Source organism: Camelus ferus, chromosome 15 (genome assembly GCF_009834535.1).
Source record: "Camelus ferus isolate YT-003-E chromosome 15, BCGSAC_Cfer_1.0, whole genome shotgun sequence".
Classification (NCBI taxonomy): domain Eukaryota; kingdom Metazoa; phylum Chordata; class Mammalia; order Artiodactyla; family Camelidae; genus Camelus; species Camelus ferus.
In genome coordinates, this window is record NC_045710.1 from 45,594,851 (window position 1) to 45,620,219 (window position 25,369).

Below are 25,369 nucleotides of genomic sequence, written 5' to 3' on the forward strand. Positions count from 1 at the left end.
AATACTAACCGTAAGTAAAAATAAAGGATTTCATCAGTTTTGAATTTTCCCATGATGATTACTTTTATGCTTTTAAATTTATTTTTGATTTTTGCTATCTTAAGTTTGTGCTTAATTTACCTTTTGGGAAATCAAGCACCGAACTTTGGCATAAAAAAGGCTGTTCAAACTCTGCTAAGGAGTTGGCACAAGAATGCTGTTAATTTCCAACCTTTAGAAATAGCTTCTTCTTAAATATAAGTCTATGGAGGAAAGGCTTTGGTCAGGTTTTCTATACCTCCTCCTGTGAGAAGTACATGCAGAGAAGTCTGTCAAAAGTTATCTGTAGAGAGATGTCCTGAATCTCTTCTGTTTTACCAAATGGGTAAATAAAAGGTGTGTTTATTTTGAGAGTGTGTGTTAGTTTTTATTTTACTTCAACAAAAGGAGGCAGGATTTTCCCCAAAGTGTATACTCTTTAATACTATAACAAGTACATCATGCTGAGCAAATAGTTTTAAGACAGTTGCTGCTGAAAACATCAATAAGGATTATGAGATTCTTCATTTATGTTGATTGCTGTTTGAGAATATTCTTAGAATAGAAACGTTTATCAGCTCTTTGCTTATATAGTAAAATTTGTTTTCATAATAAAGCTCTATTTCCTAAGTTTAAAATATTTTCTAAAACTGGGGCACTGGAGTCCTGCAGTAAGGTTGGCTTTGGAGTTCATTTGTCCATGACCCTATATAACTTCAGTAAATTATTCATTCTCATCCATTAAGTAAATGTGCCAGATTTCACCTCCTTTCTTATTAAAATGTGTTTCTCCATTACCAGTTAGTTGGCTATCTCCTTGTGTATCTCTGTTGTAATATATTAAGTCTTTTGGAGGTCATCAGTGTTCATGTTATCATACCATCAGGACAGTTTGTAATGGCAATTTTTGTGTTGTTATGTTTGGTTTGGCTTTGCCGTGTTGTGTCCTTTAAGGAGCATGTGTGATCATTAGTCAGTCATCTCCACTATGGGACTATGGTAAGATTTCAGCATTCTTTAATGTTTTCATGGTAGAAAATCTTGAATTTGTTTATATGTTCAACAGTACCTTTATGTTTTTTTTGTTTCCCATTGAATTCATCTTCTGTTCAGCTAAAATTGTATTATTCCTTATTTTGTTTTTATAAAAGAATTTCCTATCTGAAAATATATCTTTCTATAGACAGTAAGTTTATGGTGAAAGATTAGGAAAGACTAGTTAGTAGATGGTTTTTAAAAATATTATTCATAATTTTTTAACATCGCTTTTCTTTTGTTCATTTTAAAATTTACATTGAAAATGTTGTTTCTCAAAAAACAAATGAACTCTACATACAAATTTCTGGGTGAATGAATGAATTCTTAAATGAAATTAAATCTTAACTTTAAGTCATTTTGGGGAGGAAGGAGATGGAATATAAAAGCAGTTGTTGCTGTATTCAGTCAACATTTATTAAGTATTTATACTACGTGTAGTTCTGGGTTATGTTGCTTTGCATTAAGTGGTTTTTTGTTAACATATGTGATAGGAAGAATGATTTGAAGTCATATTTATATATTACTTTTCCTGCCGTTATCAATACTCTTCATTATTTAGTAACTTTTACAAATTATACTCCAGCTATAATAATTGATTAAAAGAAAAAATTGACAGTAAGAGATTGTGATGTCAGAAAAGATGTTACATTCTAGGAGGAAAAATAAAAAACAATTCATTAAGGAAACAAAGTAGAAAGAAACACTATCAGAGATTATATTAGTTAGTCAATTCTTTAAAATGTTAAGGTGATGATTTTATTGGTAATATACTTAAAATAAATATATGAGACACTCTGTTTCAAAATATAACAACCCAGTTGTGCTTTCACATTTTAGTTACTCTACACTGAACTATAGTATTTTGTCACTTTTTAATTTCAAAATGGTCTTCAGTGGTATAGGTCTTAAATTTTTCAGTTCCATGAACTGAAATACGTTTTGACTCTAAAATGACCAAAAAAAGTATTTGTGATTATAAATTAAAGATAACTGAGAGATAGTTAACTAGGTGAGGTTAAACAAGATAAAATGATTTATGACCATTTTATAAAATAATGACAGTCTTCATTTTAAGCTACAGTGTAAAGTGCTTTATTCTGAGGTTATGTATTGTGGCACAAGCTAAAACTGCCTTTTTTCTAACAGTGCCAGAATACAACCTCTTTTTCTTTTTGCACTAACAAGACTGCTTTACCACCACAGCCCACTCTAAGTAATTAAATCAATCCTTTGTACTTACCGTATTCTCCTCTAGTGACGGTACTAGATCTGATTATATGCTTCATGCATATTCAAAGTACCGCACTGACAGCTCTTTAATGAGCTCTTACTTAATCAGTATGAACAATGTTCATCTTGTTCTTTTTTTCCTCATGCATTAGAGCTAGGAACAGTTGGGAAAAATGAAACATCCAGCATTCATTTGAAAAATATATTGTACTTTGAAAAGTGTCTAAGCTGAGGAAGTTGCATTCTGCCCTTTAAAAGTCTGATGGACAAATTGGATTACTAGTATTGGATTAAATAACAAATGGTTAGAGGAGAAATGAGAAAAGCTCACTGTGATCACAGGCTTTAATATTTTTTGTTACTTATAAAGCTAAAGGGGTCTTTAACCAGTTATTAAAGTCAGGATTAATTTGTAATGGTTCAACTTACTGGCTTTTAAAAGCTTTTTAAATTTAAAAATTTTTAAATCCCTAAAAACAATAGTGTAATGATGTATTAGAAGAAAATTTAATTTTTTTATTACTAGGCTAAGTATAGATTTCCATCTTTGTGTACTATCTCAGATAGGGAGTTAGTGATGCAGAATTGGTTTAACTTCAGATATGTTTTTTTCAGTTAATTTATATAATCTATATAGCAGTGAGTAATATGTCTTTAAATATTTCTTATTGTTAGGCTATTCCCTTTTGAAACATGAGACTCTTGTCATTTTGTAACAATTAGGGGAGGTGGATCTTTTATTTTTATCTAGAAATCATAGACATGAGTTAAACTGAAAATAACACAGTACCACATCAATATTGTTATTCTCAAGGAAGCAGTCTTCCATTGAAGAAAATGATGCTAATTTAAGAGTAGGCTAGTTGCTTCTAGTATTATTGCCTGAAAGCTTCAATTACCGGTTAGGTTAAACTCAAAACAAAGTTTTAATATGGGTATATTTTTAGAAATCACTTAGGTTATGAACACAAGAATTAAGTCTTTAATCAGAAAACAAAATATCATAAAAACTGCACCTATTAATATTGCACACATGTGTCATTTCACTGATCAAAAAGGCCTTCACCAGGGTACAATTGGCCTTTTTCCAAACTGCAAGCTTTTTCTCAGCTTTTTCTTTTTACTCTTTCTTCTTTTGTTGCTACCCAGGGATTTGTGCCTATCGCAGCCTGTATCACATGACCAGTGTCAAGACATCACATGGTCCAAAGTGAATGCAAAACCAGCTCCCCTAAAAGAGAGATTAAAAATACTGTAAAACAATAAAGACTTTTGTTCATACTCTGAAAGGATCTATCCTAGGTCGGCGTCATACCATAGTTCTAATAGAATTTATGAAGGCACATATCCTCTATTTTCCCTAATAATGAACAACAGATATCTGTTTTACAGTGATGCTCTGAAGTACATGTTTAATCTTTTGCACACAGAACAGCTTCTTATGTTCAATTTTTATTCTAAAAATTTTTTCAAATTTCTGTTAATGTGGAAATAGTTAAATAAATTATGATACATCCATAATTTATTGAAGTATTAAAAAGAATGAGGTAGATTTTCAAACAGCATGACAGCAACAAATCTCAGGGCCCTTATGTTAAAGAAAAGAAACCTGTATGTGTCTAGATGGGATATATATATGTGTGTGTGATAGACATAGCTACCTATGTGGTCTGGAGAAGATATGCTGAACTGTAATAGTACTTCTGGAGAAGGGAGGTAGACAGGGGAATTGGAGAGGGTAGGGCTGGTGAAAGAGGACTTGACTTTTTACTCAGTTATGCCTCTGTGTTGTTTGAATTTCGTAAATGGACTGGTAGTGTATTTGAAAGTTAAAAGAAAATATCTTATATAGAAACTAAAACTTAGGAAACTGGCTAGGATATTTAGTCTTAGCTGGGACATTTCATTTTTTATTAGATATTTGTTAGCCCTATGAATCTATCTAGAAATTGGACTGAAGTATTAAATAATAGCCTAGCAAAGCAAGAAGCCAATCATGGGTGAAATTCAGAAAAAAAGAAATTCAAAGAATTGTAATTTGGACTAGATGCAATTTGAAGGGAAAAGAAGGAAGAAGGTGGGGAATTAATATTTTTGTTGAGTATGATTGTGGCCTATTTCTACATGAACAATACCAAATATACACCATAATTATAATTCTTGATAGACTGGCCTTTGAGGGGAGGGGTGGTATAGGTGATGGAATAGATATTAGGGAAAGTGAATGTTAAATGTACAATCAGTAAATAATTTTATAATCTTATAATTTTATAATCTTTATTATTTCATAATTCTTATAATCTAAGATTTTAAATCATCTCTTTGCTCAAATGTTTCCTGATTTACTGAAGATTATTTTGTTCATTATAGTGGGTTTTTTTCACAGATAAGCTATAACTATTTTTGTAGCCTGGTCATTTACAATGTATTTAAAATAAATACAGATGTTTACCCTGCTATGGATGATGATTTCTGGAATGGCATATGCACATATATCTTTAGTTTACTTTTGGAAGGAAAAAAACAAGTTGTTACAAGTGGAAGTGTTCACAGAATCTCTGAACTTCTCTGATCTTCCTGCTAGTCTTATAATTCTCATAATGATTTTTAATGTGGTTTTTAATTTTATTTATTTATTTTTATCATGACCATATGTCTGTCAGCACCACAAGTTCTTCATTGAAACATATTAACAAGTCAGCCTCTGGGGAGGATTTAAAAGTTGAAACACTTTTTTTTTTTTAACTCTTCCTAAATTATAGGAAGGAACACAGAAGAAGAAGAAGCTATGATGCAGGAATGGTTTATGTTAGTTAATAAGAAAAATGCGTTAATACGGAGAATGAACCAGCTCTCTCTCCTGTAAGTACTCATGAGTATGCTTGTTTTTCCTACAACACTGATGAATTTTAGGCTTTTCATCATTGTCTTTTGTGAGGTTTCATACTTATTAGGCTTGATTTGTTTTTCTTTCGGTAGAGATTATAGTGTACTTTATATAAAAATAAAATCATAAATAGTATAGAACCAATTTTCATCTGAACAATAAGAATTTTAAAATATATACTGAAAAAAGTGTTTACTATACAGAAAGCCAAGTAATATAAACAATTTTTGTGTTTAGAAAATAAAACACTTGTATACAACAAGGAGGTTTGGTTTATATTAAGAGTTGAGGGCAAAGAAGTAAAATTGAAGTTTATTTAACATCATATTTTCAGTTAAAAATTAAAGTAACTCTTAGTAAGGACAAAAATAAGTACCTTTGTATTCTACAGATGATGTTACCTTAAACTTTGGGATAAAAGATTAATGACTTACAGAGAAGGGACCTTTTTATGATTGCAGGAATTAAAAGTAAAATGGAAACTAGACCAAATATAAGCATTCTTAGTCTTTAGCATTTAGTTCAGTATAAGACTTAATGCTTGTTCCTTTTTCTCACTAGCAGTGTTCTTATATTATGCCACCTAGTGTGGGAAGAAGCAGGCTTACATGTTTTATTTTAGTGAAAACCTCTATTTTTGTCATTTCTGCCATGCCTGAAATTGATGAAAGAATTATGAAGAAACACAAAACTTAACTGATCTTGGCTTTTTAATTGTCTCTGTATTAAATTTGCACTGGTAGTACTTTCATATTTCTTGTATTCTTTTAGCATGGAGTTCTAGACAAAAAGACTGTTTATTGAGAACTATGAAAATATTTTACAAAATAGCCTTATACCTGGCACTTAATACAAGAAGCACTGAAGAATGAGACTACTTATCCACAGATTAAAATATTCTTTTGTGCAATTCAGAATCGAAGGAGAAAACTAATAGCACTAGTAAATCTTCAACCTGAGGACGCTTTTAGGTTTGTGTATCATTTGTTTGGAGTAGCTTAAAGTTAAGGAGAAAAGTCAGTTATGAGTCCTAAAATCAATGTAATTTAAAGGTTCGTTTAAGTGTTTAATGATTTAGTAATTAGCATATTGATGAACTTTTGCACCTTGCCTAGGGAAAAAGAACATGATTTAGAACGAAGGTATGAGCTGCTGAACCGGGAATTGCGGGCAATGCTAGCCATCGAAGGTAAGAAATCCCATGGTGGAGTGAGCTGTGTGAGGTGTCAGTTGCCAAAGAGATTTAAAGAGTGTAATACACTTCTGGTCTCACTAGGTGTGGTTTGACTAGGGACCTACAGGAATTGCAAATAAATGCTTTAGAGTCAGAAAACAATTGTCTTGTAAAACCTAAGGACCCTAATTCATAGGATTATGCTTGCCTTAACTTTTGTCAGTAAACTCAAATGTCCATAAAATGAAAAATGTAAGTAGTTAAATGATTTAACTACATTTGACTATGCAATTTAAACTTGTTTCCGCTGTGGAGGTTTGAGAAAGCTTTATCATTTTTATTTTTCACGTTCAGACTCCAAATGTTGCCTTTATATTTAATTGATGTCAACACTGAAATATGTCACTGTCCAGTCTACTGTTGTTCTTAAGATTCAAACTCCTATTAAGTGAAGATTCAAAGATTCAGACATAAGAGATAAATGAACTACTTTCACACATTACATAAAGCTGTTAAATTAATTATGTATATAGTAATCCTAAGCATGGTTCATAATATCAATGAACATCAGCAAGCTTAACTGCAGCGTTCACTATATATGATTATATTTAAAACATTTTTAGGTGTTTTAGAGTGCTATTCTCCTTATACCTCTTCGTTGAAAATCTTATAGTTCAAAGATGTATGCGTAAAAGCTAATCCTGTGGGCTCTGTAAAATGGACCTTTTGTCTAATCAATGCAAATTGATTTTCCTATTCTGTATTGACCTCCTAACCCATTGACTGTCCATGGTAATTTCCTTCTTCACCTGATAAGGTACCTGATCCATAAGAAGTCAATTCTAATTAGTTCAGAAACTGGAAGTTTAAGTTTGTAAGGAAAAGCCAAATGAAACCATGTATTTTTAAGTATTTTAATTAATATTGTTATTAAATAAATTACATGCTATTTTTATAATACCTTATAGATTTATAGAAATTTTATTTTTATATTATATCCCTAATCTCATTTGACAAATATAACTGACAATATTTGTATATGCTAGTTTAGAAATTGGATTTACTTTATTTAAAAGGCTTCAGATAGCTAATTTCCTTCAAGTGGCTATCAAATTATACCATTGATAATGACTATAAAATTTGTCAAAATTATTAAAGGAGTTCTGTGAAACTTGCCATTGATTGAAATGAAATGCACAAGTATGCTAAATGTTTTTTTCCTCTTGATATAAATTTTGTAGTCCTGGGTATAGTCTTTAAAAGAGATTAGAAAGCTAAATAGTTGAAAAGTAGGTATAGAAAATATTACTTATATGGTATATATATGTATGTATAATATAAAATGTATGTGTATATGGTATGTATAATGTATAGCTCATACAGTGTATTCTTTATAGATTCATTATACATTATGCTCAATACAGAGTATTAGAATTTCATGTATAGTAAGTTAAATCATCCCTAAAATACAACTTGATACAATTGACTTTTAAGGCAGATATTACTTCTATCCCAAAACCAGCCTTTAAAGGAGGGCCTGTCATTGTATAAAACATCCCAGTCTCATTGGCAGTCCCATCCCTATATAGCAGACCTACAGTCTTAAATAATCTAACATTTTATCTGCCTGCTCCTCTTGTACATATGGAAGAGCGGGAAGTAATATTTTTGAAGAAGAGGGAAAAAATAATGTTTTTCTTTTCAAACACCTTTAATACAATTGTTACTTTTTTTAAGGTTTTGTTCTGTTTTATTTTTTAACTAATATTATTGTCCTAGATGTGATTGTGCCTTAAATCTCTAGGCCTGATTCCATTGCTGGTTGAGGGGAAAAAAGAAACTTGAGGAAAGTAGCAGCCTGTTGATTACAAATAAAGACACTCTCTCAGGGAGAGGCCTCTCCCACCAGCCTGGGCAGTCCTGGAGAGGTACTGATCATTGTGATCATCAGTGCTTTGAAGAGTGTCCTCTGAGCCAGCCCTTAGAATGGACACACATGCCGTTCAGAAATCTTACGGGTTGTGAAAGCACCACAGAAAAACACATGAACAGGCAACACTAATTGGTTTTGTTTTGTTTTCCTTTGTTTTAAAGTTCATTCCTTCTTTCCCATCTCTTCTACTTAGTAGCCATAAGATAGTTCTCATAATAAACTAAAATCTTTTCAAATAAATCTTCTACTGAAACCATTCAGCAGGAGAAAAACACAGAATATTAATAGCACATTGAAAGAAGTATTAACAGCTTGGTTTGAGAGAAAAAAAAAATTCAATATATCTATTCTTCTGAGAATCCACAGTCACTTTGGCCTGTTTTTTTTACCTTTTTTTCCCTGAGGTGTTTTCATTGCAGGAGTTTCACTCTACTGGGCTAAGTTGTAGGATCCCTTGAGCTAACAAACATCTTTTAGATACTTTTTCTGTAGTTTTTTTGTTCCAGATTATTTAGTGCCCCCTCAGGAAAGATAAATTCATTTCTGCACACATTGGGGTGGGCTTTTGGAAAATGGTGTGTTCATTTTCTGCACAAGAAATGGATCTTCTCTAGGATTTTGTACATCTTGATTTATTCTTGGCTTAGAGTTTGAAGTGGGTGCTCTTCTAAAGGGATTTATGCATAGGTTCACTATTTTTGTAGTTATGGTTTATATGATAAGCTTTTTATATTTAAAATCAATATGTAATCCTGTGGAGGAGCTTATCCCCTAAAACCCCATTTGTAAATCTATTTTAGCTTTGTTACACAGCACAGGCACAGTCTTCCATAGATTGATTAGGTACAGCGGTAGAATCCTATCAAATGGCCTGCTCTGATGATGATGCAAACTCTTTCAGGATTGCTAGTTGACTGGAACTAAAGATAAGACTTGACTGCAATCCCCCAATGTGCTCTTTACAAAACTAGTGTTAATTTTCATCAAAGTGCCAGTCTTATTTATAGTGGCAAGGTTGAAGGTTTACTACAAGAACTTAAGGTCCTTTCTATTAAAGTGTTTATAGGTATTTCTTTTGCCTTTTTTCCAAGGTAATTATCAACTTCAGCAAATAAACTGAATCAGGGAATGAATAATTGGCCCTATATATAAAAAAGAGTTGTGGGGTTTTTTGAAATTAACAAAACAGCTCAGCACAGATGGACATAAACAGAATCTCTTTATTTCAACACTTTGGCTCAAATGCAGCATCAAAACTTAATCCTATTTGTTGTGAGAGGATATGGCTTTTGTAGCAAAAGTACACTGGAATCTTTAAATTAATCAGAACCCACATTGTAGTCTGTACAAGCCAAAGTCAGTGCATCTAGCTAGCTGTTATAGGTGAGTAATCCTTTCTTAAAATGCATAACAGGTAACGCATAAACTTACAATGCAGGTTTTTAAAACATGGTATCTAGGTAAAGCTATTTCAAAGGAGATTTTTAAAATTTTTAAATTTAGACTTGAACATACAAATATGAATGTTGATCAACTTTAAAGGTCTTATTACATTTTTAAAAAATCATCAAAATAGTTTACTTAATTTCCCAAATTAGTAAACGTGTGAAATTTGCTCCCATTAGAAAGCAAATCTAAAGTAAAAGTAGTTTTGCAAGTGTAAAATCTGTTCACTGCACGTAGGTATTTTCTCTACAATTTGACTGATAATTTGTAGATAGATATTAATGTAGTAATGATAGATTTAATGTGAAAAATCCTATAAATTTATGCTGGAACATTTTAAATTCCAATGTCAGTTAAATTGTGACAAAATGATGAAAATTACCTAAAAATTCATAACTTTAAAATGTTTTTGTTACAGTTTTGGGGAAATTTCATTATTGAGCTGGGAGAAAGTGAAGATTTTAAAAATTAATACTTCAGGGATTAAAAAAGTATTTTCTCTCTTATCCATACTGATAAAACCTTTTTTTAATCAAAGAAATTTTGATGTCTCTAATTATTAATTAAAACCTTAAAAGTGGCCAAGTGCGGAGAAGGAATAATTTAGATTGTCTGCTATTAAGATTTATTTTTTCTTTGTTTAAAAATTTTTATAATTTTCAACCTAATTACATTTTTTAAGTTTAGAGTGGAGAAAATCTATTTTCCAGTAGTAAAGCTCTTGTCACCATGTTTTGGAAGTAAAGAATTATAAATTAGGCTTATAATAAGAATGATTTATTGAAGTTGAAAATGGAAAAATTAATATTCATCAAAATTGGTAATCTTACTAGTTATAAAATTTAGTTACAAATCTTTACAAATTTAGCAGGTTTTTCTCTGAGTTAATATTTCTAGAACTACAGTTACCTGAAATTAGATGACCTTTAGAATCTTTCCCACCTGGAGACTATTAATTTATCTGCTGTGTAGAATGAAACTGATTAAGAACAAGAACCAGATTAGAAAATTGTCCAGCATTCCTGACCTCAGTTACATTTAAATCCAAGGAATAAAATTGTGATAGATATGGCTTTTCTTCAATTTTGGTGTTTCATTATTATTTTTTAAATTCTTACATTTAGAAAAAAACTTTACGTAGTAATCATTTCTTAATTCCTCTCTATGCCATAGACTATTTCACTTCTTTTTAATGTAATGTGACCAATTATTTAATGTAATGATTTGTGTGATGTTTTGTATCAAATGTGGGTAATTAATATATGGCATGTTTCATATGTATGTGTGTATGTATTTGAGCTTAAAATGAAAGGAATAGTGATAGAATAAGCCGTTCCAGCTTTTTGCTGCTATTCTAACCTTTATTGCATGATGATGCATCTAATTTTTAATTTGTAAATTCAAGATAGAATTCCCTCTAGCACCATTTGCTTTCATAAAGCTGCTGAGCAGTTTGCTGTCTTGAATAAATTTTGCTTTGGAGGGGGTCGGAGGGATTTGAACCAGCACATTCTTGTGTGGTTTGTGAAGATTCACATGGTAACCAGCGGTGTGCATTGTTAGGTTTATCTGAATAAGCACCAGCCATGTGAGTTTTAACATGATTGCCCTGGGCAATGGAGAGAGAAGAGAGAAACCAGAAAGGATTGCACTCCCCTCTGTTTTTTTGGAAAGTGCATTTGCTGGGGGAGGGGGCTACATGAGTCAGTGGCCAGAGATTTTTTTTTTTTTAAAGCTGGTGTCCTGTTTCCCTCTAGGTCCTCATTTGTTCGGCTATCTGCCTCATCATCTACTTCTTCTTTTCATTGTTTACCTTCCTAATGAGGGAGGCGGGGTAGACTGGGGGTTGATTGACAGCTACAAGCCCTTACAGTCTGGCCAGAGAGCAGTTGCTTTGGTTTCAAAAAGTGCTTTAAATGTTCGATTTGGTCCTGTTTTTATTAAACGAAACTGCTGCTCATCTTAAGGAAATTATCAGACCAGCAAAGATTAGGAAATATATTATTGGGGCCTAAAAACCTTCAAAATACTGCTCCTACCCGGGGAAGGAGCACTGCCCATCGGATTTTCCAACCTTAACATAGGGTTTCAAAAAGAAGTATGTAATTTGTCCTCTGCAGAAGTGCTTTGATTTGAAACCACCCAGCAAACCTCTCCAAAAGAAAACTGGCTGTGATGCGATCGAGAGCTGCAGTGTAATATTGCAGAGCAAATTTATTTTTTACTTCAAAGAAAAATGCTAATTAGCCGATTCACTACTTTTAAAGTTATTGTGAAGCATATGGCGCCCAGTGTGAGATACATCCAACTGCTAAAATAGAGCGAAGAGGAAATTAGCGAAGAATGGGCTGTATGGGGTGAGCGTGGGGGTGGGGGAGGAGGATAGGTTCTCAGGCAGAGGCTCTAGCCTTTTCAGAATGATTTTATCGCCCATCTCTGCTTCCCGCCTCCTCATTTACCCGTATCCCCCACCGCCAACCCTCGGGCCGACCTCTTCTGGGCCTCCAGCTCTCCCTCCCCCACTTTGGCTGAAATCAGGTGCGCACCTCCGAGTGGCCACCAGCGCGCACCAGGTCTCTTACATGTTCCAGCCCGGCGGTAGCTATCTCCATCTACGAAAAATATTTAGAAGTAGGGTTTAGGGGTGAAATCCTCACCACAACGGCCAAACTCCCCATAAAACACTATATGGTTTGAAGAGAAATACAAGGGAACTGGAAAACGCGGGAAGGGGAGGGCAGGGTGGGGTGGGGGGCCGGTTGTGCGGAGGCCCTGCGGTTGGGTAACGAGCCTCCCGTCCTCTGCAGACTGGCAGAAAACCGAGGCCCAGAAGCGACGTGAGCAACTGCTGCTGGATGAGCTGGTGGCCCTAGTGGACAAGCGTGACGCACTAGTCAGAGATCTGGACGCGCAGGAGAAGCAGTAAGTGGGTGGTGGGGTCGGGGTCCAGGCTTTGCCGCCTGCTGAGGGGCCGAGAAGTTTTCGGAAAGTTCACTCCAGAGGTCTTGGGTTGTCCGTGGCAGCCTCCCTCCGGCCCTTCGATCCCCATTCCCTCTGGGGCTCGGAATGTGGGGCGAGAGAGGACCGCTGACCTGCCCTCCACGAAGAAAAATAATTTGGTTTCCTGTTTGACTTCCAGGGCCGAAGAAGAAGATGAGCATTTGGAACGAACTCTGGAGCAAAACAAAGGCAAGATGGCCAAGAAAGAAGAGAAATGTGTTCTTCAGTAGCAGCTGGACCAGAATCTTGTCCAACATTAGTCTTGGGTCCCCAGACCAGGAAAAGTCAGACTCATTGTTTTAAAACTTCTAACATTTAGTTTGGCTGGATTGTACTTCTTTATCACCACCACCACCCGTTTTCCTCCCTCCTTTCCCAATAATATACAGAACTCCGAAGTAGCTTTCTTTAAGGATTTTTTTTGTGTGTTGTTAATCATTTCCTTGAAATCATGTGAAGTAGATTTGCACAGACATCTTGTGAGTGATTGGTATTGGGAATGTTCAAGAAACTATTCAAAGAAGAAAAAATAAACTCTTCTCTCATTATTTTCCCTCATTTTTTGATGGGAGGAAATTTTTAAAACATTTTTGTTGTTAATAGCATAACAAGGGGTGGGAGGGGGGTTAAGGGGAATGGTAAGGAAAATGTCATGAATGATTTTTTTTCCAGTCCTGTCATATGTAACACTGACTCTGTTACCTAAATTTTATAGTTAGATCATATTCAATTTACTTATTAAACTGTGTTCCATTTACCAGTGGGATTTTCTGCAGTTGTTTTGCATTTCACTGTAAGGATAATAAGAGTTCTCCTCTGCTTTCTTCAGAGGATGGTCCTTTAACGTAGCCTGAGACAAGTCTTGTGATTTGAAGGTGAACTGTAAGGATGGGACTAATTGACATGCATCAGTTTACAAAGACAGTCTTATCATCTGAGAATGCGCCATCTTTTTCTCTGGATAATTATTTATTACATCTAGCTTGGTTCCTACATTTTGTTGGGTCTCAAAATTGGCTCAAGAATGCTGTTAATATTTATTCTGTATTGATAAAAGTCTGTCTTGCCACTATGAGTAAATCCTCCAATTAATATTTTCTTCACTAGCATAGCACTTTTTTTTGTGAAAATGGTTATCTGTTTATTTATTACAGTACTGAGTCATATATAAATTTTCAATAAAAGCAGAAACTTTCTTACCTTAAACACTGCTGCTACTTCTTTGCAATGAAAACTTGACACTGGTTGGAGGAGAAGTTTTTGTATTCATAAGACTTTTCATGTGGGAGAAAAAAGGTCCTCTTGAATACAGGGCAGGATACTGGGCTGTATTTGGAGCTGAATACACCACCCCAGAGGGGCCCTGCTGACACACGAATGCGAACTGAAAAGCAATTAGTCATATTTTCTTAACCAGGGTAATAAACTCTCATCTTTTAAAGGGTCATCTCTGTTAAAGATTTGAGGAAATTTGTGATTTCACAGCACTGAAAAAAAATGCTAGTATCTTGTTATTTTCAGTTGTTACAATTTTGCACTCATGAGGAAGAACTGTGACTTCTGATAACCCTCGAGTCGGTAGGTGCTTAAGAGAAAGGAAGAGGGTTATTGTTCGAGGGGCGGGGGAGGGTTAAGTGTGTGCAGGTGTGTGTGTATGAGATGCGAGAGAGAAAGAGAACTTTTAACAAGAAGTTCTAGGTTACAGAAAAAAATGGCAATTTTATGGTGGTTTCCATCACTCCTCTACAGAGGCGTCCGAAACAAAGAAAGCTCGTTCAACAAGTCTGGAGACAGATAAAACAGTCTTCTAGCATTTATAAGTTAGCCTAGTTCATACATACACATATACACGCATATATGTACATATATCATACAAATATCTGTACACAAATTCGAAAAGAATTCAGCCACATTCAATTTCAGGTCTTTCAAAATGATAAAACGTTGCTACAGTATAATTTACTCATGACAAGAATTTTAAGAAGTTATTGAAAAGTTATTGGAACTAAAAAATCGGGTATTCGCCCTTTTTATTCGAGCAGGGGAGCAGAGGGAGCTGCCGCTCTCGGGGGAGGCTCTCAGAACCCGGTTCTAACCTCAGGAAAGCGGGCAAACTGAAACCGCCAGCCGGGAGCAGCCTGGGGCTTGGGCGGCCGGCGTCACCCACTCCATTTACGCCGGATTCGGATTCGGGGAACCTTCCTTCCCGAGGAGCCTAGCAGAGAGGCGATTCCTCCAAACCGCTCCCGACCTGCCAAATGACAAACCTTCGCTAGCCCCAGAGTTGCTGCCCCTCTGCCTGCCCCTCCTGCCTCAGTCCCCCGAGCCTCGCGGGGTTTCCATTTGGGCTGCTCTGTGGCGCCCGCACGCCCCGCAGCGGCGGCGGAGCGCGGCCCCCGGGGACCAGCGGGGTCAGGCCCATGGCGAGGGCGCCGCGTCCGGATTTTGTCGCGTGATGCCCAGAGGTTGCTTCCCCGGCGCAGGCGCGAGCCCGGTATGCCGAGAGGCCGGGAACCCGAAAGCCCGCACGGCGGTAAACGAAGCTATGGGCCCCAGGGTCGCCGAGGAGGAGTGTTGTTGGCAGCGGGCTGGCTTGGGCACAGCCCCCCAACGGGTGCAGAACTTCCGCCCCTGGCCAGGATCCCACGGCCCCGGAGCCAAACCCCTCCCCCTGTCCTAAGTGTCCTCCAGAGTCTGGCCCGGCCTCGGGGTCACCTGGATGCTAGAGCCATCTCCCACGCCTCCTCCCCGGCCCTGGGGCCTCGAGCTGGATCCACATTCCCTCCCCGGGCGATGCCCCCTCATCCGCTCCCCGAGCTGGGGCGGTTGCTGGAACGGTCGCGGCTTCTGGCCCAGCATCTCCCACCTGGACATTTGCCTAGCGACGGCTGCCTCAGTCCTTTACGCCGCATTCAAGAAACTTTCATCTCAGTCTCTCCCTCTCTACTCTCCTCCCTCTCCCCTCTCCTTTCGCTCTTTTTCTTCCCTTAATCCCGAGGTTTTATGGGTTGAGCATTAAGAAAATTCGCCTGCAATTTGGGATTAGATAAATACTCTCATGGGGCGGGGGGAGGGAGGGTGGAATCCTGCTACTTGATACCTCCCAACTTCCCAGAGACCGCAGCAGCATCTGGAATCGAAAGCGCCGGGATCCCGCGTGGTGGGCCCTGGGGACTGCCTGAGAACATTCCAGCGCGTACAGCCACCCCACCTCGCCACGCCAGACCTCGTCCCCGCGCGGCAGCTGCAGCCGAAACAGGGCTGGAAGGAGGCAGGAGTGCGAAAGTTTGGGGGCGGCGGGCAGGACAGGCACGCACTGAGGTCCCGGCACACTGGGCGCAGGCACACTGGGAGCAGGCCAGGGCCAGGACAGAGCAGGGCTAGGGACGCAGAGCACCCCCCATTCCCGAAGCTCACCCCAGGGCGCCCGCATACTTTCTCTCGCAAACTAGTGCACCCCAGCCCGCGCCTTTCCCCAAAACTGATGGCGAGGGTGTATTTCGTTTCTTTCTTTAAATATCCGCACATCTCGGGGTCTCGGAGCCCGGGGCCTCGCTGCCTACTCCCCGCGGGGGCCTGCGCGAGCCTAAGGTGTGTCCCCGCTTGGGTCAGCGCTGCGCTCTGCGCAGTTTCTTTTCCTGTTAAGGCTTTTTTTTTTTTCTTCTTCATGTTTTCCCTTTTCTCTCGTTCTTTTATTGTTTTCTCTCTCTTTCTCTCCCTTTTGTCATTGGGCCGCGGTGTCTTTGTTCTGGAGAGAAGCGCCCGTGTCGCTGACTTTTGTGAACCAGAGAAGGATCTTGTAAAAACCTTTTTTCCTTCATACTTCCCCGCTCCCACCCCTCCTCTTTGGCCCCTTTGATTAGATGTTCCCTCATCGTCAAAAAAAAAAAATGTAATTTCGTTAGTCTGGCGGCCACTTTCTTTGAACATTAGCTCGCTTTCAGCTCCAACTTCAATTAGAAGGAGTTGATTTTGAGGGATCAACAAAAGAACCGACCAAAGCCTTATTAAAGGTCCTAAGAAGATCTCCCGGGTCCTTTGAGAAGCAGTTAAGGAAACAGTGTGCCCTCCATCATATTCTGTTACCGTATTTTATTCGGACTCCAAAGGAAAGTGTCGCTTGGGGGAGGGGGAAAGCACTTTGATGAGCGGCGGCCGCGGCCCCATTTCACTCAGCGGGCTCCCCTTCCTTTTCCACTCCTTGCCCCGCGCCCCGTCTGCTCTCGGTGCGGGACCCCGCGGCCCAGCAGCGCCAGCGCTCCCCACCGCGATGCGCCCGGCGGCTCCTTGACTCGCCCTCACACTTATTCCCGTTCAAACTTTTCACTCTGCCCATTGGGGTGGAGGGAAGGGGGGATTAGGAAGAAGCGGTAGGATTTCCTCGAAAGGGAGTAAAGTCGTGCCTAATATTCAGGAGGAGTTGCCATTTAAATGAATTGCCTTGTTCAGGGTTGAGGCGAAAACACTTTTTTTGCGCTTTGAAAAGTCCACCCAGGTAGACGTGTTTGAGAAGGTTTTGGGGGGCTGGTAAATGGGCTTCGCCAGTACGAACAATCCGGGGAGATGGCCTCAAGGAGGCTCCTGCGGCATGTGGGAAAGAAATTGAGGTCAGGGGTCTGTGCCCACGTTTTCCACCAGATTGTCCGTGGTAGGAGACTGGGAAGGAGACAGCGGGAAAGAGAAAGTTTCCTATCCAAATCTTTCGGTTCAGAAGTAGAGAGTGTGTGTAAGGGGGAGGGGACTCTGGGCGCCAACATTTCTGAAGAAGCGTTTAAGATTTGCACACAGCCTTCGTGGGGACTGGGAACCCCAGGAGACGCCGAAGAGCAGGTAAGTGGCGGTGCCTGCCCTGCGGGTGCTGTTCCCCGGCGCAGGAGTCCCGAGGCGCCGAGGCAGGATCTGCGCACTCGGAGCTGCTCCCGCGCTCGGCAAAGTAGTCTGTGCCAACACCAGCGGCCCGCGGCGTCCGTCTGCAGGTCGTGGCGCGGTGAATGAAGACGCTGGGGCTGGCGGCTCTGAGAGGGGGCCAGGGACCCGTTCCCCTCCAGCCTGCGGCTCCCGGGTCCTCGCTCCCCAACCCAGCCGCCGAGCAGGGTGGTGCGCGGGAGAGCGAGGGAACCGGTTCTCCAGCACCTCGCCTCCTCTCTCTGCCACTCCCTCCAGGGCGCCGAAAGGGCGAGAGAAGGGCGGGGGCCTCGGGGCGGCCTCGGGACCAGCGTCCCCCCTCAGCGGCCTGGGCTCCCGCACTGCTCTCGCCTTCCTCGCCTCGCTCTGCGCGGCGTTTGCCAGCCGAGCTCCGGAGTTAGCGCGCGACCGGGGCGGGGCGGGCGGGCTGTGAGGGCGGGGTGCAGGGGGCGGGGGAGGGCGGGGGCGCGCGGAGGTAACCCCCGGCTCGTGCTGCCATTGCCCGGCTCCCTGTCACTCAGCCCGCGCGGGGCCGGGGATTGGCAGCCTCGCCCCGTTACGCACTCACCTCGCGTTCACATACCCGGGGAGGGCAGTAGAAAGGTGATCAATCTTCATCAGGCTACATTTCCAATCACCTAAACAACCGGGCAAGACAAGCCACTCCGACAAGGTAAATTGCTTGATTTATTTAGTTTGCAAAGTGCCTCTGCAGGACTTCCCTAGCCCCCACCTCCTCCACGTTGCACAGAGTGCAACGGCAACCGCGAGCCACCTCCCAACTCTGCCCATCTCACCCCCATCCTCCTCCTTGCGGGCCCCTCGGCGCGGTCCCGGGCGAGATAGTCTCTCGGGAGTCTATAGGGTTTTGCAAACAAAGTGTGCAGTAAAGTGAAACCTGGAGGGACACGCACAAAGCCACTGGAAAAAAAGAGAAAGGGAGGAGGGAAGTTGGGGAAAGAAAGAAATCCAGGGGCCCTAGACCAACCACCCAGCCCGGCAGGTAATTCCTGTGCCGCTCTGTTTTGCAGGTTGGCTGCCCGGCGGGTCTGTGTGAGGGCGCGAGGTAGATGGTGAGCGGCCCCCTCAGCTGAAGGCAGGTAAGGAGAAAGCCGCGGGCCGCCCGGGACTCTACGAACTCGTCGGTTGCTCTTGCCTCCCCCTCCTCAAAAGGGTGCCCGCTTCCCAGGACCCCCGCACATGGGCAGGGTTGGGGAGCGGCCTGGCTTTCCTCTTGGTGCTCGGACGACCCCAGAGTTCTGCTGCGGCCCCGCTCCCCTCCCCCGCCTCCGCCGAAGTAACCGAGCAAAAGTGCTAAGTTTGAAGAAAGTACTTGAAAACTCATGCTGCAGCCTAGCAGAGTCGCCGTGGCCGACTCCCGTTCTCCTTAGGCCCAAGAGCCCCGGGTGTTTCCCTTCCGTCGCCTTCCCTGCAAACTGGGTTTCCCCGGCCCAGGCCATGGGTTCCGGGGGTAGGAGCTAGAGGCTTCTTCAGCTATAACTTATTTCCCTGAACTTCCTCGCTCGCGTCCCAGATCTGATTTGAGTTCCTGTGAAACGGGATGAAGCGACAGGTGCTCTGAGGCCTTAGTCCCACTTCCCTAGCACCACTACCTGACCCCTGACTGTAGCCCCTCAGGTTTGGGGCAACTGGGGAAGCCAGGCTTCGACCTTCCAGCCCGGGTCAGCGCGAGCTACGCCGCCGAGGCCTAGTTCTCTAGTCCCGATCGGGTCCAAGGGCCGCGGGTTCAGCTAGTAGGAAAAGCAGGGAAGGCACCAGACCTACTGCTCTCAGGCCTCCCAAATCCTTGAGACCCTTCGGGGCGCTGTCCGGGTCACCTTTTAGACCCCTCTGGTTGCCCTATTGTCCGCAGCCAGGACCTGGCAGGAAGAAGGACCGGCTTGCGTTGGCGAAGAAGGGCCTGCGGCTTTGGCAAGGTGCCCGTGACCTCGGGCCGCGTCTTAGATCCGCCACCTGTTCAGTGGCCCCTTCTTCGTCTTATGGTCGCCTCTGCGGGACCTGGGCCCTTAACTTCGGATGAGGTGTGGGCGGGATTCCGGGTGAGCGATATTTTCAGCGGCTGGGCACAGAGAGGTCAACTGGAAGGGTGACTGTGGGTTCTGCGGCTGGGACCTTGGAAGGAACGTACTCTCTCAAGTAGGCAGTGAGTCCCGGGGAGGCCCCAGGTGCTGCTAGCCCTCTGCAGTGCCTCACTTTGGCTCTCTGGATTGTACCTGTTCGTCCCATTTTTCAAAAACGTTTGAAACAGAACGAAACAACCGCTCGTGCTCTGGGCTGCCCGGGCGCCAAGTGAACGTTTGCTTATGCAGTGTGAAGCCGGCCTCCCATCCGACCAGAATTCTGCCTAGACTTGGGACCTTACACACTCCGCGGTCCAGGCTCTGAGCTCCCAAGCTTGGCCCCGCTTTTAACCTCTCCTCACTCCTAGCGACACTCTACGAGTGTCTGGCCCATTCCAAGCCCGAAAAGAGGTGATGACGATCCAGCAAAGTTTACTTTTCAAAGAAATCCTTGTCTTTGGGCTAAGGCCTTGTACAGCCGAGTTGACCGCCCTGCGCAGTTCCATGGGCTGCGTAGCCTCCGCATTTCGTGGTTCCTTGCCCCCGACAAGACCAGGAAGCCATATGGCTTCGATGGCTCCGATGACGGTTTGGTGTATCTCGTGTCTCCATAGGCAGGGACCCCAGACACAACAGAGGCTGAAAGACTGCGCGGTGGGAGCCCCGCACTGCGCCCGCCCCGGCCCCCTGGATCCGTCGGGGCGCCTCCACCCAGCTGTTAGCATGATGTCTTACCTCAAACAACCTCCATACGGCATGAACGGACTGGGCCTGGCGGGGCCGGCCATGGACCTTCTGCACCCCTCCGTGGGCTATCCGGGTGAGCACCGGCCCCTGCAAATCTTGGGGTTCCCCAGCCTCCCGGGTTTGAGCACAAGCTTTGTCGGCTAGCAGGTCCAGGGTGCCGGTTACCTAGTCTGCTTACAATGCAGGGCACGCTGCAGGCTTGCAGGGCAGAGTCGGTGGTCGGTGAGGAGGGCCTGAGTTGCGACGGGCACCCTCCAGGCCTGGCAGCACCGGCAATGGGCACAGGGCTCATTTCCCTAAGGATTCATTTCCCATGCGTGGCTTTTGGGGGGCTTGTGTGTGAATCTCTGCCTTTCCCCCTATCTTGAATGAGGAATCTGGACACTTGCTAGGCTCTGGCAGGAAAGGCTGAGCTTGCCTTGTGTAGAGATTGGCTGAGCTGAGGAAGAGCGATTCTCCCTCCCTAACTAAATTGTCCTCTAGACCGGTGGCCTGCACCAACTTTTGCACCGCTGATGTGGACGGCTTGAGCCAAATCCTGGCTTGCTTTTCTAGCTCCCACTCCATCCCCATTTATTAACTCGGAAAGTGTTTTCCAGGACATGTCTCTGCACACCCCTCCCCCACCTTTCCAGCCAGGGAGAGTGTTGATGGGGGCAGTGAAGGAAGAACGATTGTATAACTTCCCCTTTCTTAACCTCTGAGAGTCAGGAAAGGGGGCAACCCTGGAGTGTCGGAGACACTAGCTTCCTATCGCACACATGCTTTTTCTCCCACCTATAGCCTGTCAGGTTCGACCTCCCGGAGGTGGGATGTTTTTGTTTTTTGGTTTTGTTTTGTTTTTTGGTTTGTTTGTTTTCTTGGAGCTCGCCTTTCTTTTGCAAAGACCTGGTTCAGGGCCTGCCAGGGGCCTGTCCGCGTCCTCTAACGCGAGTCCGCGTGGCCACCACTGACCCGAGGCGCCCCCGCGTGTCCCCTCAGCCACCCCGCGGAAGCAGCGGCGGGAGCGCACCACCTTCACGCGCTCGCAGCTGGACGTGCTCGAGGCGCTCTTCGCCAAGACTCGCTACCCTGATATCTTCATGCGCGAGGAGGTGGCGCTCAAGATCAACCTGCCCGAATCCAGAGTCCAGGTGCGCGCGCCCGAGGCTCCAGGGTCTGAGAGATTGGTCTGGGGCAGGTCGGAGAGGGCCTGGTCTGTTGTGGGGGCGGGCTTACAGGCTGGGCAGCTCCTCTCAGACTCCCCCTAGCGCTGGGCCCTGGAAGAAGGGGCAAAATAAACGAACTAGCTCTGGATTCGACCCTTGGCCCCGGGGCGCCTTCGCTATCCAAAGTCCTTTTTAGGGTTGCAGGAGGACAGGCGAGGCTCCAGAAGGTAATGTGACCTGAGGGCCCGACACTTGCCCCTGATTCTTTGGTCTCCCCAAGACTTGACTGTTTCCTTCGGGGTCCTGAATTCTGCTTCTGCCCTTGCCATGCATCCAGGGGATCCTGGAAATGGAAGAGTGGGGCTTGGCTGGAGCCTGGTGCCCTGTCTGGGAGTGCACTTCACAGGTGGCGCCAGTTTGATTAGACATTTCTTTTATCCGGAGAGGATGACGAACGCAAAACCTGGCTACCAGCTTTGCTGTTTCTGTTTTTGCACTGAATGCGGCCCGAAGACAGTGTTCGGATTATAACTCAGAGCTTTCCTCAAAGGCCTTTTATCTTGCCTTCTTTTCCTGGAGGCTCGAGAAAGAACCAGGAATGCCATGCCATATACGGGGGCCTTCCAAGAGGAGTGAAAACTTTATGACTGTACTATTTGGTTCCTCATTTGGATCCAAGAAGTCCAACGAAATTCTGCCCAGGCTTCCTTCCTTAGTCCCCCGAGTACTGCCTCTATTCAGCCTCCAGGCCTTGCTCCTGCTCCCACCCAAATTCTCGTCCTGCCCAGCATCAGGCCTCCAGGGAAATAGTGGCTCAGGCCTCAGACTTGGTGACTGTCCCGCACTCTGCGGCCTGCCCTGAGCCTCTCTGTAGTTTCCTGAGCTCTATTCATCGAAGACAGGGCCTCCAAATATATAAGGGGCTGTTGGGAAACAGCCAACAGCAGCAGTTTAGAGATGGCTGAACTTCTGGCTGGACAGACGCAAATGTTCCGCCTTAGGGCAGAATTGCGCTGGGGGTGGGGAGGTGCACATCCCTACTTCGCCAGTGGAAGGTCTTTGAGCAGAAGGAGGGGGAAGGTGGAGGAGCTGGGAACGCAGGCGTAGGCTCTGGCGGGGCCGGAGATAGGGAGTGTGTGAGGCCTCGGTAGGAGAGGGATGCGAATCCTAGGCCAGGTGGTAGTCTAAGGGGCGGAGGAGTGGCAAGCTCTACTCTCCCCTAACACACTCTCCCCTACCCGGCCCGCTGCAGGTCTGGTTCAAGAACCGCCGAGCCAAATGCCGCCAGCAGCAGCAGAGCGGAAGCGGGACCAAGAGTCGCCCCGCCAAGAAGAAGTCCTCCCCTGTGCGGGAGAGCTCGGGCTCGGAGAGCAGCGGCCAGTTCACGCCGCCCGCTGTGTCCAGCTCCGCCTCGTCCTCTAGCTCGGGATCGAGCGCCTCCGCCAACCCGGCGGCTGCAGCGGCTGCAGGCCTGGGCGGGAACCCGGCGGTGGCAGTCCCGTCGTCGTTGAGTACGCCGGCTGCCTCGTCCATCTGGAGTCCGGCCTCCATTTCACCTGGCTCAGCCCCGGCGTCTGTATCGGTGCCCGAGCCTTTGGCCGCGCCCAGCAACGCATCATGTATGCAGCGCTCGGTAGCCGCAGGCGCCGCCTCAGCCGCAGCCTCCTATCCCATGTCCTACGGACAGGGCGGCAGCTATGGCCAGGGCTACCCCGCTCCCTCCTCTTCCTACTTTGGCGGAGTGGACTGCAGCTCATATCTGGCGCCCATGCACTCGCACCACCACCCTCACCAGCTCAGCCCTATGGCACCCTCCTCCATGGCTAGCCACCATCACCACCATCCCCACGCGCACCACCCATTGAGCCAGTCCTCAGGCCACCACCACCACCACCACCACCACCACCACCACCAGGGCTACGGAGGCTCAGGGCTCGCCTTCAACTCTGCCGACTGCTTGGATTACAAGGAGCCTGGCGCCGCTGCCGCTTCCTCCGCTTGGAAACTCAACTTCAACTCTCCTGACTGTCTGGACTATAAGGACCAAGCCTCATGGCGGTTCCAGGTCTTGTGAGCTCCGGAGTGGGAGGAAGAGAAGAAACGCAACTACCTGCGCTCTCCATGGTCCCCGTCCTATTGTTGCTGCTGCTGCTGCTGCACCGCCCGCCTTTGCCTCGGCTTCTCCAGACCTGAAATTTCATGCCCCCAAAAGATACCCATTGCCTGCACTGCCGCCCTCATCTTAATGCCACTTGCTTGAGGGATGTGCAAACCCTGACCACCTCTTGGATGAGGGGACTGGTGCTTCGGTTTGGCCCACAAGTTCTATACGGGAGAGCTGCGTGCTGCCCTCAACCCTAATGAACTCCTAAGCCACCCTCTTCCAATCTTTCTGGACAGATATGCACTTGCAGCCTTCGGAGGCTCTTCACTCTGACTTGCTGTTTGAGCCCTACACTTTAATTTATTCTTTCTGGACACTGGAGTCACTAACTGGCATGTCTGCCCATTGGAGTGCACCCACACTTTACTCCAAATCAAAACCACCACTAAGTGTTGCTCGCGTGCAGACTGCAACCCCTTCAGCTGCCCTCAGCCCCGCTCCCTGCCTGCAGGCCAGAGCTTCCCGGCATTTCCTCCTCCCCAGCCGGATGCGCTGGGACGAGGCCGGAGGGAGGAGCGAGCCCCTAGCCTCTCGCGCACAGCCCCGCCCTGCGTAGAACTGGCTCAGGCTTCCGCCTCCGAGGGAATGCTGTACATAGTCAGGTCCGTTCCAGGGACCACTTAAACTTTTTAGTTTCTGTTGATTGAACTGAGTATATCTCGTCCTAGCCCCCAAGAAATAGAACTTTAAGATATATACAGCTTATATATATATACACACTATATATAAACAAAAGCAAAAAATATTTTCCCTCTGTCTCCCTTCCTCTCTTCTTCAAACGATGGAGATTTTACTTTTTCAGTTGTTGCAAAGCTTCCCTGCCCGCTCACACCTCCTCCCTCTGTGTATTTATTAAAGAGAACCGTTTGGTTTCTGGAAGCTGCGCGCAGAGGATTGGGAGGGCCTGGGGGTGTGGAGGAAATAGCCAAGTCAGGGCGCAGGGGAGGGGCTGGGCGGCGCGCAGGACTGAGCCCTTCACCAGGTCTAAGCACAAGATAGCAGTTCCTATTTAGAGGCCAAAAACAAAACTAAACTAAAATTTAAAAATACAGCATTATGGAAAAACAAACAAATCCAGGCCCCAAAACCTGGTTCCAATTCCTCTGTCAGCTTCTATCTCTTTTAACAGCCCTGTTTTGTCTAGTGAGTTTTTAGTGCACCTTCATTCTCCGAAACCTGCGGAGAGCCCGCGCTTGTATATCAGTTTTGGCTTTGGCCGTTTCGTCCAGTAGGTGGGAAAGTAATTTGTAAATTTGATTTGTCCGACGTGAAGATCGAAAATTACTTGTTGAAATGTAAGGCAGTCCCCTTCCTCCCCCTTTATCTACATTATTTCCCCAAAATAAATGCAAATTAATGAACGGCTTGTCAGTGTTGCTCTTCTGATTCCAGCCCAGGTCCTGGTCTAGGGTGGGGGGAACCAAAAAGAGGGAAACTCGCGTGTTAGTAACCCGCGTGTTAATAACCTGTGTGAAGCTGGAGGCCAAAGGATGAGGTGGGAAGGCGTGGCAAGAGGAGTCCCCAGAAACGCTCTCTTAGGAGGGTCCCCTCTCCCGATTAGCCCGGCCTCTTCCCCCAGGCGTTTTGACCCTGCATCC

At 44.3% G+C, this 25,369-nt stretch overlaps 2 protein-coding genes across 8 annotated transcripts in view; both read left to right on the top strand.

Moving 5' to 3' along the window:
* EHBP1 (EH domain binding protein 1) overlaps window positions 1–13,483 on the top strand; it is a 151,473-nt gene extending 137,990 nt beyond the window's left edge. For all 4 annotated transcript variants that reach the window (XM_032497640.1, XM_032497639.1, XM_032497642.1 and 1 more), the window contains 4 exons: window positions 5,049–5,148; window positions 6,289–6,362; window positions 12,534–12,648; window positions 12,866–13,483. In XM_032497640.1, coding sequence (XP_032353531.1) covers window positions 5,049–5,148; window positions 6,289–6,362; window positions 12,534–12,648; window positions 12,866–12,956 — 380 coding nt within the window. In that variant the 3' untranslated portion in view covers window positions 12,957–13,483. The remainder of the gene's footprint in view (window positions 1–5,048; window positions 5,149–6,288; window positions 6,363–12,533; window positions 12,649–12,865) is intronic.
* Window positions 13,484–14,785: 1,302 nt separating this feature from the next.
* OTX1 (orthodenticle homeobox 1) lies at window positions 14,786–25,135 on the top strand. 4 transcript variants are annotated; one of them, XM_032497646.1, is made up of 5 exons: window positions 14,786–17,556; window positions 18,663–18,731; window positions 20,327–20,532; window positions 21,441–21,592; window positions 22,860–25,135. In XM_032497646.1, the coding sequence occupies exons 3-5, from the start codon at window positions 20,436–20,438 to the stop codon at window positions 23,679–23,681; spliced, it is 1,071 nt and encodes a 356-aa protein (XP_032353537.1). In that variant the 5' UTR covers window positions 14,786–17,556; window positions 18,663–18,731; window positions 20,327–20,435; the 3' UTR covers window positions 23,682–25,135. The 4 variants fall into 4 exon arrangements, with proteins under 4 accessions (XP_032353537.1, XP_032353534.1, XP_032353535.1 ...); XM_032497643.1 differs by lacking the exon at window positions 14,786–17,556 and adding an exon at window positions 18,098–18,304; XM_032497644.1 differs by lacking the exon at window positions 14,786–17,556 and having other exon boundaries at window positions 18,326–18,731.
* The last annotated feature ends 234 nt before the right edge of the window (window positions 25,136–25,369 follow it).